At 41.1% G+C, this 14,793-nt stretch overlaps 1 protein-coding gene across 1 annotated transcript in view; it reads right to left on the bottom strand.

Moving 5' to 3' along the window:
- cadps2 (Ca++-dependent secretion activator 2) overlaps nucleotides 1-14,793 on the bottom strand; it is a 216,586-nt gene that overhangs the window by 26,790 nt on the left and 175,003 nt on the right. The window contains 4 exon segments of the mRNA XM_034116812.1: nucleotides 660-807; nucleotides 2,209-2,364; nucleotides 8,878-8,997; nucleotides 10,471-10,612. Coding sequence (XP_033972703.1) covers nucleotides 660-807; nucleotides 2,209-2,364; nucleotides 8,878-8,997; nucleotides 10,471-10,612 — 566 coding nt within the window.

The raw sequence follows: 14,793 nt of genomic DNA, 5'->3' as shown, positions 1-14,793 counted from the left end.
CACATGTTGATGTAGAAGAGACATGAAGAAGAGGGGACACATGTTGATGTAGAAGAGACATGAAGAAGAGGGGACACATGTTGATGTAGAAGAGACATGAAGAAGAGGGGACACATGTTGATGTAGAAGAGACATGAAGAAGAGGGGACTCATGTTGATGAAGAAGAGACATGAAGAAGAGGGGACACATGTTGATGTAGAAGAGACATGAAGAAGAGGGGACACATGTTGATGTAGAAGAGACATGAAGAAGCAGGGGACTCATGTTGATGTAGAGGAGACATGAAGAAGGGGGACACATGTTGATGTAGAAGAGACATGAAGAAGAGGGGACACATGTTGATGTAGAAGAGACATGAAGAAGAGGGGACACATGTTGATGTAGAAGAGACATGAAGAAGAGGGGACACATGTTGATGAAGAAGTGGATTTTGCATGATAGGTGACCTTTAAGGGATGTATTCTGATATTCAGCGAACACTCGTTTGTCCCACCAACAAGAAGCAGACCCTGCAGGGACAGATCAATAGGACATGATTTTGAAGTTCCCAGATGGAGATGTCTTTTCTTCTTTAAAAGCTTTAGCTAGAAGTCAAACTGCAACATAAAGTAATCACACCCTGAAGCGTACTTGTCTCCTCCATGTGCCCTCCTCTCACCTCCTGGCCGGTGTCCAGCACGCAGAGTTTGGAGCACTGCTTCTTGGCGTCCATCAGCACGTTGAACATCGTGCAGACGGACAGCGGCACCCTGAAGTCCGTCGACTTACACGCCTTCTGCATTTTGGCATCAAACGCAGATTTTGTTCTGTGGGGGAAAACAACAAGAAGGGTTTGTTGTTGTTGTTGTTGCTCACAAATGGCTACAACTTCATGTATTTCCTGGTAACTGTGTTGTCCCTCCCAAAACATGACTCTCTATATTCAAATCTCAAATAAAAACTCACCTTTTGTTTTTTAGAGAGATTAAATATTGTGTGTTTTATGTTAGAATTCTACAATTATTTTGATTAAACTCTCACCCATTTTGTGAGAGTCTGTTCGGTTACTACACATCTACATAAAAAAAAATATTGCAGTGTTAGGAATTGATTCAAGAACTCATAGACAAGCATCACAAAAGCAGGTTATGGTTCAGAGATTGATGAGTTTCTTTCGGTAAGGTACGTTAATTTATATAGCACATTCAAAGTGCTTTCCATCATCATTAACACTTCATAGGAAGACAATAAAGGTTAGAAACTACTTTCCTAGATTTGCACCTGAGCTTGTTGAGGTCATAAACTCAGACGCTAACGACTAAAGAGACATGTATGTGTATTTAAAAGGTGCCTCCTCATCCACACCCGCTCCAGAGACCACATCACCCCCGTCCTTCAAAACCTGCACTGGCTCCCTGTCCGTCAACGAATACTCTTCAAAATCCTTCTGCTAACACAATAAAGTTCTCAATAGCCCCCCCCTACCTCACCGACCTGATCCACCACTACACCCCCCTACCTCACCGACCTGATCCACCACTACACCCCCCCCCTACCTCACCGACCTGATCCACCACTACACCCCCCCCTCCCTCACCGACCTGATCCACCACTACCCCCCCCCCCTACCTCACCGACCTGATCCACCACTACACCCCCCCCCTACCTCACCGACCTGATCCACCACTACACCCCCCCCTACCTCACCGACCTGATCCACCACTACACCCCCCCCTACCTCACCGACCTGATCCACCACTACACCCCCCCCTACCTCACCGACCTGATCCACCACTACACCCCCCCCCCTACCTCACCAACCTGATCCACCACTACACCCCTTCCCGCAGCCTTCGTTCATCAGAAGCGAACCTCCTCTCTATCCCCACACGAACCAAGCTCCGAACCTGGGGGGACAGAGCCTTCTCCATCGCTGCCCCCACCCTCTGGAACTCCCTTCCACGACACATCAGAGACTGCACCGACCCCCCCACTTTCAAAACACTGACCAAAACACACCTCTTCAGACTGGCTTTTAATTTGTGAATTATGTTGTGTTGCTGTTTTAACATGTTTTATTCTATTTCATCTCGTTTTATCACCACTGTAAAGCGTCTTTGAGCACCTGAAAAATCACTTTGAAATTAAATGTATTATTATTATTATTGTTGTGTACTATCTTTAGTACACTTCAGCGTTGGTAGAGGTGTAAGAGCCCTCAGTCTGACCTCTTGACGCAGGCCTCCATCATGTCGCTGGCCATCAGCTTCAGCCTCTGCTCCAGATGTTTGGCGAACTCCGGCTCCGGCCAATGGAGGTCGAGCACGAACGACTGCAGAGCGTCCAGCTTCCAGAACAAATCCTCCGAGGTGGCCGAGCCGTTACTGTAGGGGGGGGGGGTTATTAACATAAATAAAACACAAACGTCTAAGTTCTGAAGTTGCTGATCATCACTTGTAACCATGGATGTGTACATATCTACTGATGTGTGCTTTTCTTGTATATATCAGTATGCTTATTTGCATGCCTTTTCTACCTGCTGTGCCACTTTTACTGTAACAATAGAATAGAATATGGAGGGATGAACCCCTCTTTAATGGTCTCGCATGCAGAGCACACAGCACACAGTGACATGTGTTCTCTGCTTTTAACCCATCCTAGTACCAGGAGTCTAGTACCAGGAGTCTAGTACCAGGAGTCTAGTACCAGGAGTCTAGTACTAGGAGTCTAGTACCAGGAGTCTAGTACCAGGAGTCTAGTACCAGGAGTCTAGCACTAGGAGTCTAGTACTAGGAGTCTAGTACTAGGAGTCTAGCACTAGGAGTCTAGTACTAGGAGTCTAGTACCAGGAGTCTAGTACCAGGAGTCTAGTACCAGGAGTCTAGTACCAGGAGTCTAGTACTAGGAGTCTAGTACCAGGAGTCTAGTACCAGGAGTCTAGTACCAGGAGTCTAGTACTAGGAGTCTAGTACCAGGAGTCTAGTACTAGGAGTCTAGCACTAGGAGTCTAGTACTAGGAGTCTAGTACCAGGAGTCTAGTACTAGGAGTCTAGTACCAGGAGTCTAGTACTAGGAGTCTAGCACTAGGAGTCTAGTACTAGGAGTCTAGTACCAGGAGTCTAGTACCAGGAGTCTAGTACCAGGAGTCTAGTACTAGGAGTCTAGTACTAGGAGTCTAGTACCAGGAGTCTAGTACTAGGAGTCTAGCACTAGGAGTCTAGTACTAGGAGTCTAGTACCAGGAGTCTAGTACTAGGAGTCTAGTACCAGGAGTCTAGTACTAGGAGTCTAGTACTAGGAGTCTAGTACCAGGAGTCTAGTACTAGGAGTCTAGTACCAGGAGTCTAGTACCAGGAGTCTAGTACTAGGAGTCTAGTACTAGGAGTCTAGCACCAGGAGTCTAGTACCAGGAGTCTAGTACTAGGAGTCTAGTACCAGGAGTCTAGTACCAGGAGCAGTGGGCAGCTATTGTACAGCGCCCGGGGAGCAATGGGAGTGAGGGGAAAGGGGGTGTCCGGTGCCTTGCTCAAGGGCACCACGGCAGGGCAGGAGGTGAACTGGGACCTCTCCAAGTAGCAGTCCACACTCCATATTTTAGGTCTGGTCGGGGACTTGAACCGGCGACCCTAAAGCTCCCAGTCCAAGCCCCGACTGACTGAGCCACTGCCAGATTCAATGTGTGAACTGTAGTGGATTATTACTCTACAAATGGCAACAATTAACAATTATTTCCATTATGGATTAACCAGTTTGGTCCATAAAGTTAGAAAAATGTCCTTCCTAGTTTCTCATGGTCCAAGGCGATGTCTTTACATGACTTGTCCAAAACCCCAAAACATTCCCTTCTGTATGATATAAAACAGAGAAAATCAGGAAATATTTGTATTTGACAGGGTGACTTTTGGATTAAAAATGAAAAATGTTAACTCTCTTGCCAAAATGTTTTCCCATCACTCGATGTGTAGACCAAATGTCACAGCTTTTCTCTACAGCAAGTTACATTCGAGGAACATTTTCTGATTTGTATTTAACGTGCATACACATGTAAAAGCATGATTGTATCTTCGCTGATATTTTGTTCAACCACGGTGGCCTGAAACATCTTTCCTGTTATCCTATTAATGTATATATAATATCCTGCTTTATATGTTGTTACTGTAAATGTGTATTTCCACATGTATATTTTCTACTTTTTTAATGCTATTTTATTTCTATTTGAGATGATTACATTTTGGATTGTTTATTTCTAGTCTTTTAATTTCTCTTATGTATAATGCCATGTCTTTTTGTGCTGCTGCAACGCAAACATTTCCCAAATTGGCATCAATAAAGTACTTCTTATCGTATCGTATCTCATCGTATCTTATGTTATCCTGAGAGGAACAAAGAGGTCACCAACAGGTTCAGTGAGCTGTGTTCTCAGAGAGTGCATCAGAGATTGTCGCAGCTTTTCTCTACAGCAAATTACTTTGGATTTGTGTTTAATGTGCATAAACATTTGAATGCACTGTCATGATTGTATCTTCGCTGGTATTTTGCACAACCACGGTGGCCTGAAACATCTCTCCTGTCAGCCTGAGAGGAACAAAGAGGACTTCAGGTCACCGACAGGTTCTGTGTTCTCAGAGACAGATGGACGTCTCCCTCCTTCTCCAAAGCAACACAGGTTACAAAGCAACACATGGCAACGACATCCAAGTGTACAGCGGCTACAGTGACAGAGGATGGAGGATGGAGGAGGGTGGGGGGGTTAAACCAAGCACCACTCACTCCCTCACTTTTCTCACTTCGCCTTTAAAAGACTGTTACCTTAACAAGTGGCGCACAGGAATAAACGCTTTGGGCTGAGTTTGAGGTGCAATTAAAGCTCTGTGTCTCTCCCCCTCATGTCTAATTAGTGGCGCTCTTCTTCTTCCTCTCTCCCCGGGGACGGGACGATCCCACTCGCCCGTCTGTGCTCGCTAATGAAGTGCCAGGTTTTTTCTCTTTTTTCAGTGCATCGAGGAGGTAGAGGAACAGTGTGGTCTGTGTTGTGGGAGAGGAGCCTTTTTAAGAAACGCCACCAACGCGGCCAGTTCTGCTGCAGACTGACAGACACATTGAAACATGCAGAACTGTTTCGACAACCTCTGATCTCTCACAGCTGAAGCTAAGAAACTAACATTGATGGGTTCATAACATTCATAATTTATTCCACATTTCCACTGCTCGATGCTCGACTCCACTCTCTTTTTGGTTTTCCATTAGCAACATTTGTGGACGGTACCTGGTTCAAAATGATTTGAGCCAATTGAACAACGCAAAGATATTACTACAGTATTTATTTCTGCACCTTTTAATTCTTTCTCATATGTTAACTATATTGTATGTTGCATTGATTGAATCCTTGGACAAAACACAATTTGTTTTCTTTTGTGAATTTGATAAATAAAGCATTTGTTTCTTAGATATTGTTTAGAACTGCAGACCAATGATTTGTCAAAGAAAATTGTAAAGTGTGCAAGACTGCACTTCCTGCACAATCTGGCAATTATAAAATAGCCAATACACTTTCAATATTGTCCGTGCAGACGTAACTATTTGGATTTAGTAGGTGACGTCTGTCAGATAAGAGTCCTTCCTACTCTGCGGATAATGTCCAGCTGAATCAGTAGAAGTGAGGCATTAGGCACGTTCACACCGGAGTACTTTTCCGCGTACTTTTCCCGTTTAGTTCCGTTAGTACCCCTGATGTTGCGTTCACACCAAAAAGAGTACTTAGTGCCGGGAACTTTTACCCCCATTTTTAGTGCCTGCTAGAGAGGTGGTACCAAAAAAGTACCAAAAAAGTACCAATTTCTATTGGCTGGGCGAATTGCAAACCACGCCCCGTAAAACTCTGAAAAGGTTTGTGAAGCCGCCATTGTATTTGTGGCATTAGCATTAGCATTAGCCCCGCGCACCAACGGAGAGAATAACTTATGGCAAAACATTAGCATTATTGGCAACACATTATGGCAACACATTTGCGCTGGGCTAATGCTAATAATGCTAATAAGAGCAAATAAAATGGTGGCTTTCCGAGTTTTACGGGGCGTGGTTTGCAATTCGCCCAGCCAATCAAAAATTGGAACCTTTTCCTCCCCAGGAAAGTACCACCTCTCTAGCAGGGACTAAAAAGGGGTGAAAAGGTTCGCAAAAAAAAGTTCTAGTTCCAGATCTTTTTGGTGTGAACGCAAAATCCCAGGAACTATCGGAACTATTCCTGGGAAAAGTACTCCGGTGTGTAAGCGCCTAATGATCTTTGAAAGAGTACTCCATGTTCATCATGAGTTCACAGAGTCCAAGGTTTTTAAATGTGTTGTTTTGTCCAACCAACAGTACAACGTTTGCAATGATGAAGAAACACAGAAAGGCAGAACATTACATTTGAGAAGCTGAAGCAGAGATGTTTCCATGACGAGATTAAGTACTCTTGAGCTTGCACTTTTTTAACTGTTTATTTGATCTGTTTTTTGTCTTGTATATATTTATATTGCATTGTTTGAGGAAACGGTGACCCATGTTTTTCTGTGTATATGACGTTACAACCTTTGAACCTTCATATGATTTTTGATGGTGTTAATGACGTATTATATTACTTTTGAGTTGTTAGGAGTGTAGCACACTACAGGAAAGGGACAACCCCAAAGAGAATAATAGGACCCCTTTAATCAGCCCTAATAATGTGGATACTGGATTCTCGTAATTTGTGGTTGAGCCACTTTTTAAATGATGAAAATTCTTCCATCTCTTTCAGATGACTCAAATATTTGAGAGTGTATATTTTTGATGTCTCCTTTGAACTGGTTGAAGTGTACCATTGTGATTTTACACTCTTAACTCTAAACAGACTTACTTAAAATTACACTAGGATCAATTGTTATGCTGCTTGAGTCAAACTGAATGTTTGTATTGATTTTGTCATCAGTTTTGATCAGACAAATGAAAGTATACCTTCATGAACTATCTTTTAAGGTAGTTCATGGTAAGATAGGTAGGTTGTATAAAAATGTTGTAAATGTAAAAGTTGAAGTGTACATTTCACATTTATATTTAATTTAACACACTTAATATAAATAACAACCTGCTTTATATTGTGTCTAAAGCTCTTCAATAGTGTTTTATCGTCAGAGTTTATAGATTTTTTATCGTCACGGTCAACTTGTATATTTTCTACTATTTCATTTCTCCGTATGTGCAATGCCTTGTTTTTTTATGCGGCTGCAACACAAACATTTCCAAATCTTATCTTAAACATTGAACTCCTGAAAGGTTTTTCACACAGAACTTGTCTCGACTTACAAGATGTCAGGTAGATTCATCCCATGCAAGCTAGAAAAAGAAAGTGTTGAGTTATTATCGCGCTGATATCCTTCACATGGTGACATGCACACAGCACAAGGACTCGTCACAACACACACTCTCCACCAACGAGCCTCTGAGGAGCGATCGCATGCAGGCGTCCCCCCCCCGCTGACAGCAGAGACACGGTGTCACAGAAACAATTTGTCGTTTCTCAACGCCGAGCTTGGCTCAGAGAGATACGAGTAACGCTGCGTGCTCTTTGTCTCTCAGAGACTGGGACCAAACAGGATGACAAGTAGAAGTTTTGAAGTCGACGGTAAAACTTGAGCATGCGGGGGAGGGAAAGGCAGAACGATTCAACGGACTTTTACTACAGAAGTTTCTTGGTGTATTCATTCCTGTTGAGTGATGTGGAGTGTTTGACAAACAGATAGACGAACAGACACAGAGACAGACGGAGGACAGTCAGGACTAAAGGTCTTCACACTAACTCCCTAAAGTCTAATCTTGATCCAGTTCTCCTTTTCAAATAGTTGTCCAACTTAATTCTGATTCAAGTCTGACTACAGATCTTAGTGCTGACTTGGCCCTGCAGTTCTATATCTGTACTTAGCAAAAGCAATTACATTTCTTTAGCCATGCTAGCTGCTGTAACGATAAAAACGTTTTCTCCAATGGATGGATTTTCATGAGATATCGATGCCCAGAGGATGGATTCCAATACATTTGGTAATTGTCCTCCTAAACCAAAACAATTAACAGTTTCACCTACCCTATGTTTCACTGTAACACAGATTCCTATCAATACAACTCCTGTTAGCATCCTGTACATATTGGCAGATGCTTAGCTTTAGCATTAGCACATTTTGTTAGCTTTCCACTCATTTGGCATTTTGCCTTTATCCATAGGTTTCGGATATCACTGGTAAAATTAGACACCCCATTATTTTTGTAGTACTTAGTTTTAACCACGGAGAAAAGCGCTAATGCTGAAGCTAAACATGCTACTGCTAATATTCACAGGATGCTGACAGGAATTTCTTTAGAGGAATCTGTGTAACATAAGATAAGTACAAGCTGTAACCTGCGGGTGGTTCAGGAAGAAAACTAAACCGAAGAAGTTAGGATGCGTCCTCTTGGCATCATCGATATCTGGTCTAAATGGGAATCAATCCGATAGTTTGAATGATTACAAGAAAACATTGTCATTGTTGAAGCAGCAGCTAAAAGGACACAAAGGAATACATTTGTCGGACTTTATCAGATTTCTTTCAGTTAAGAGTCTGGTAAATACGGGCTAACAGAAACACTGGTACGCCTATGAAATCACATATGGATTCTCGGACCCTGTGAAGACCTTTAGATTAGTCCAGGTACTCTTTAAAACAGCTGCTAGTTATGGGTACTTTTTACTTAAGTACATTTCAAAGCCCATACTTCTTTACTTTTACTTGAGTAAAGAAGTTTAGTCAGTACTTCTACCAGAGTATTTTAAAACACGAGTATTGGTACTTCTACTTGAGGAAAGGATGTGAGTCCTTTCCCCCTCCTTGCCCCCCCCCTCATACATACGTGCTCTCACACAGCGGTCCCATCCAGGCGGGGGCAGAGAAGCTCGGCATCTGAGGCAGCGAGAGAGGGAGGCTGGGGACTTTGGGGAGAGGGACGCTGGCTAGATTGTTAGTGAGCGACCTGCCGGTGGATGGCGGGAAGGGAAAATGTTAAAAAGAGATTAAAGAGAGAGTGAAAGTGAAGAAAAGGTGGTCATACTTTCCTCCAGCACACACAAGGAGAACAGTCACATCTTATTTCAGCCACTTGGAAGTTAGCAAGGCAAAGGACTCCCTCGACAAGGGGCAATGGGATTGTTCCATTGGATTCAGTTATAGGGCAAACACACATTGGTGATACTCCACATGTTTTGTTCAGCAGGATAATCTTCCCGTATTAACACCATTTGGGGATTTTTTTAAGCGTTAATGCAGTCGCCAAAAGGAAATAGCTAACGTTATGCTACATATCTGTTGGTGTGATTACATTTTGTAGTCTCATTTAGACATTTGTTAAAGGTGGGGTAGGTAAGTTTGAGAAACCGGCTCGAGATACACTTTTTGTTATATTCCATGGAATGCTCTTAACATCCCGATAGCAATGAATATCTGAAGTGCTTTGACAAAAAATCAATAAAAAAATGTCATCTGTGGAAGCTGTAATACTGTAAAAAGCACGACCAATCATCTGAGCCGGCCCGGCTAAAATAACTGGATGGCCTACCTGCCTGTCAGCCTTCCATCTGTGCACAAACTTATCTCGTGCCCTCATTGGTCATGTGCGCGTTCGTGTGTGTTGGAGGAGGGGCTCTGTGAGGAAGTGGCAGATTTTCTCCGGCTGTGTATTTTCAAATTCTAGCGCACTCGAGCTGGTTTCTCAAACTTACCTACCCCACCTTTAACTATGTGCAATATGTGCAATATATAAATGCCGTTAATAACTGTGTAATATATACCTGGCTGCTAAATCCTTAGAACTGTTACAGGATGTGTATTTTGTAAATGATTTTATTATATATTCATATATCATGACTTAGTACTTTTTTTTTAATGCATGTCACATATTTAATATATGTGACATTAAGCTGTGGCTCTTTTTCCTGTAACTACGCACATTTCCCCTCCGTGGGACTAGTAAAGGTATTCTGATTCTGAACAGCTGTTCTCAATGTGTCCTTATTTCAGGCCTCTAACCACACAAAGGATCAAGAAAACATTGACTTCAAGACGAGGGAACTAGAAAGTTGTAAATGCTCATTATTTTCCGGGTTTTAAGACTCATTCTTGCACCACTCCTTAAACGCGGGAAATGAGTCGTCTTCTCTCTACTCAAAGTCAATGGATTTTTTTGAATGTGTATGTTAGACGTTTCAGGACGGTAATATGGGTTGAGCGATGCTTTGCAAAACAGTCCATGTTTGGTGAAATTCACTTACATTCAAAGTCTTTTTATCCACAACAAAGAGTCAACGGTTCAACAGCGACTGCATCTGCTTTGCGTTGACAGCTCTGACAGAAACCACGGTTGGGTTTGTGTGGATCTTTTCTTGTCTCCCTAATTTGAAGAGTTTCAAACGGCCTTGAGGTGAGTGCAAACATCAAAGAATGATCTTACTTGACGGACTGCCAGGTCTCCTGCTCGAAGCCGCGGTGGATGGACTGAGCGATGGACGACTCCATCAGGTCGATGTATCGAACGACCAGCGGCACAAACAGGTCCTGCAGGTGTTTGTGGAACGTGCCATTGCACAGGTGAACTGAGGAGAAGATGACCAGGTGAGCAAGGGTACAACTTTTTAGACCTTTTCAATGAAAACAAAGGCAGAAGAAACAACATTACTCAACCCCAGAACACATTTATATTCCTCTACAGTAATACGGTGAAGTTTGATCTTTTCTTGAATATCATTTACCTCTGTTATGTATTTGTTTGTTTATTTATCTGCTTAATTGTTTGTTTATTTATTGGTTTATTTATTTGTTGTTTTTGTTTTTCAATAACAAATGTATTTATTTAAGAAAAAAAAAAAAAATGGGATGTGTAATTAAGTAGATAATTTGTTTATACATCATTTAGAATCAGTAATATTTTTGTATATCAATTTGACACTGATTAATTGTGTATTGTATAATAATTCTCATGTTACATTTTTGTATTATTGTTTTACACATTCAAAATAAATCAAATCAAGTTTTTTAACAATTATTAAAACTGCTGTCCATGTTTACCCGTTTCCAGTCTTTGTGCTAAGCTAAGCTAATCTACTGTAGCATTCAACTAAATAAAGTATATATATCTATCTATCAAAAGGACAATGATGCAATATCTCATCATATTATATTTCATTGTCGTCTTTTGCACCATTGTCTTGCACTATTTATTTGTATATACATATATTGTACGTTGCATTGTTTGAGGAGCCTGGAACATAAGACGTGCCTAAACTACACGGTTTCTATTGTGCATGTGACAATAAAGTGATTTCATCTTTAATTTAAAGCATACTTTAAACAAGCAAGCTTCCATCCCTTATTCTGTTTGCTTAATCAAGATCTAACGGAAATGTCCGCCTTCAAAACTACGTTAAGATAAGAAAATATACGATGGACCTTTATTAATGCCCGTGGGGAAATTCAGCAGCAGAATAAGAGCGAGAGTACAGTACAGATTCACACAAGAAGAATACAATCAAAGATAAACATTGTGCAATTGATAAAGTTCAGATGTTCCTGTGATTGGTTGCGGGTGAAAGAAATCAGCGAGTGACATTTTGAGTTGAATAACTGCAGTTTCAGCGAATGAGCACCTTAACGTGCATGATCTGCGTTTAGCTGTCACTACGATCGGTTGTTTTCCTGAACGGCCGATTGGTCGGTCACATGATGGTGCGTTGAATGTTTCCTTTGCTAAAGGAGACAATAAAGGAAGCATTGAAGCTCCTTTCCTTACCATTTACACAAGTCATACAGCTCTTTCCAAACCCTAACGTCACTGCTTTAATAATAATAATAATCCATTTTATTTATAAGTGCACTTTTCATTTGAGTAAACAAAACTCAATCTGCAATTACTGAATGTTTGTAAGTTGTAGGATGGGTTCTTTGTGGGAGTGTGTGTGTGTGTGTGTGTGTGTGTGTGTGTGTGTGTGTGTGTGTGTGTGTGTGTGTGTGTGTGTGTGTGTGTGTGTGTGTGTGTGTGTGTGTGTGTGTGTGTGTGTGTATGTGTACAAATACATTTTTTTTAAGGATTTAGTTTGGAACTTTCGCTCCTGATTTCTCACCAGAGAGAAAAATGACAACATTTAATTTGGAGAAAATCAGAAGTAAGTGTGTGTATGTGTATGTGTATGTGTATGTGTGTGTGTGTATGTGTGTGTGTGTGTGTGTGTGTGTGTGTGTGTGTGTGTGTGTGTGTGTGTGTTGTGTGTGTGTGTGTGTGTGTGTGTGTAGAGCCCACAGAAGCTGGCAGGGTGAAGCTGGTGGGTCACATAAAAGGAGATAATAAAGCTCCTTTCCTAACCATTTACACAACTCATACAGCTCTTCCCTAACCCTAACTGCTTTAATAATAATAATAATGATAATCAATTGTATTTATAAGCGCACTTTTCATTTGAGTAAACAAAACTCAAAGTGCTACAGAGTAAAATGGTTGAACCAAAACAACCAAAACAAATAAAACAACCGTTTACGCCGGCATGGCAACAAGTGGGGGTTTTAAAAATCTAGTAAAAGGTTATTCTAGAAAGATGCGTTTTTAGGAACCGTCCTAAGAAAAAGAATAACATTGGACTGTAACCTCAGACTACTTTCATCTAAGTCTTATTTTCTAAAGATATTTGAAGCTGGAACTAACTGAACATCAGAACCCTAGAAGGTACCATTTGTACTTCAAGGATTACATGTGACTGCACAGGTGTTCAGGATACTGTACACCCCCCCCCCCCCCCTTGTAGGTTTAAAGACAGACAGAGACAGACAGATAAATCCCCCGAGACGCTCAGAGTCCACAGCGAGGAGAGACAAAGACACAGTGAGCAGGCGTGTCTCTCAGGACTTCATTAGTTTTAATTCCTCTCGCTCTGCTCTGCCATGATTAACACTAGCCTTTTCCAACCTCCAGAGAGCCAAAGCAGCCTCGCCTTCACACGCTGACAATCAAGTGAGCATTTAAATAATCTACAGAACAACGGAGACATAATACACTTGTTGAAGAAAGAGTGGAGTCACCTGAGATCAGCCGAGCGGCGGTCACTTCTTGTTTTACAATATTACAAAAAAATGCATTTTAGAAAAAGTCTAAAGATTATTCATTATTTTTATCCTGGCGAGGTTCAAGGCAACTTTCAAATCAAAGTTAATTATCCTCCGAACCTCGTCTCACTTTTGAAACCCGCGTGTGTGATTGGGATCTCGCTTTTAGACATAATTACGAGAAAAGGGAAGACCTCCTTTGTGTAAAAACTACGATTTTGCTTGTTCCGTGTCTATTGCCTCATTACGCTCCAATTTAAGTTGACTAATGTTGTGACACTTGGAATAATTACGGCATTAACAGAGGATGGTAATTAGGAATGAAATAGAAAAGATAAGAGCCACAGACAGAGAGTGTGTTCTTCCCATAATGAAGTTTTTGTTCCCAGCAGTGCCCTTGGGCTGTCTGTCTCTCTTTCTGTCTGTTACTGTATTGGAGGTACTTTGGCATCAGCCATGTTAAATAACGCCTCGCTTCTCGCCAAATCTCTTCTGGCTCCGAGACAAAGACTGGGGCGCTGATGGAGGGGCGGGGCGGGGGGCGGGGTGGGGGGGTGGGGGGGAAACAATGAGGCGATTTGTCTCCGGCAGTCAAATGAAATCTAACAATGAGCCGTGGTTTATCAGGAACAATAAGAAACTGAAACACAGAAGAAGTGCAATTCTGATGTTTGTCACACTTTAATCTAGAAGTTAATGTTTTGTTTTCTTGCACTGTGGGGGCCTTGAGACGCAGAAAAGCACATAAACAATAATAAGAGGGTGTTGTTTGTTGTGTGGAAGTGTCCAGAAAATGGTAAACTGTTCTAACGTCTACAAAGTAAATGGGGAACTATTTTTAAGTATCACGTGGAAGCAGGACATTTTTAATTGTAATGTTTGTAATTATTCAAACATTTTAATATTATTGCTATATATTTATTTTATTATTATAATTATTTTTATTTATTTATTTTGTTAAATTCATTCATTCATTATTTTCAATTTTTCTTTATTGATTGATTTATTATTATTTCCTCATTGCTCGGATATTGTTTGTATATTCATATATGTTTTTCATTCGTAGGTTGGTCTATAACAATGTATTCTAACTTATTCTGTATATTTGTGTATTTTACCTGTTGATATGTATATATTTACTGTTTATATATTTGATTATACTTTCAGCTCATGTGCGATGACTTGTAAATATGCTGCAATTTCCCAATTTAAGATCTTTTCTCTATTAAAGAGTCATTACAGGTGCACTGATTAGTTTCCCTTAGTGTCATTTCTTTGCACAGTAAAGCACCTCAGATCCACTCTTGTGCTGTATCATAGAGAAATAAATAACTGAAGGTTAGTTGATTGTTTACCGTGGTTTATTAGACAACAGTTTTGGTTGAAGCTGTTAAAAGAGAGGTGTTTATTTAACTATATAATCCTTTCTGAGGTGTTTGTGTTATGTGGTCTGAAAGAAATGACCCCGAACTTCTTTGTTATGTCTTTTACACTTTGGTAGATACTGTTTTTTAAATCACACCTCTCCACAAAGTATATTCCAAATATCACAGGAGCGACAAGTGACCTGTGCAAACTCAATCAAAGTGAAGAAGACGCTGTAACACGGCGTGTCATGACAGCAAAAGGTCCATAAAAAACACATGTAGGCGTTGGCGATCATCACTGATTCACAATCTGCTCT

The sequence above is a fragment of the Trematomus bernacchii genome, unplaced genomic scaffold, assembly GCF_902827165.1.
Source record: "Trematomus bernacchii unplaced genomic scaffold, fTreBer1.1, whole genome shotgun sequence".
NCBI classification, from domain to species: Eukaryota; Metazoa; Chordata; class Actinopteri; order Perciformes; family Nototheniidae; genus Trematomus; species Trematomus bernacchii.
The sequence above is the reverse complement of the archived record's forward strand: the minus strand, read 5'-3'. Positions and strand labels throughout refer to the sequence as shown.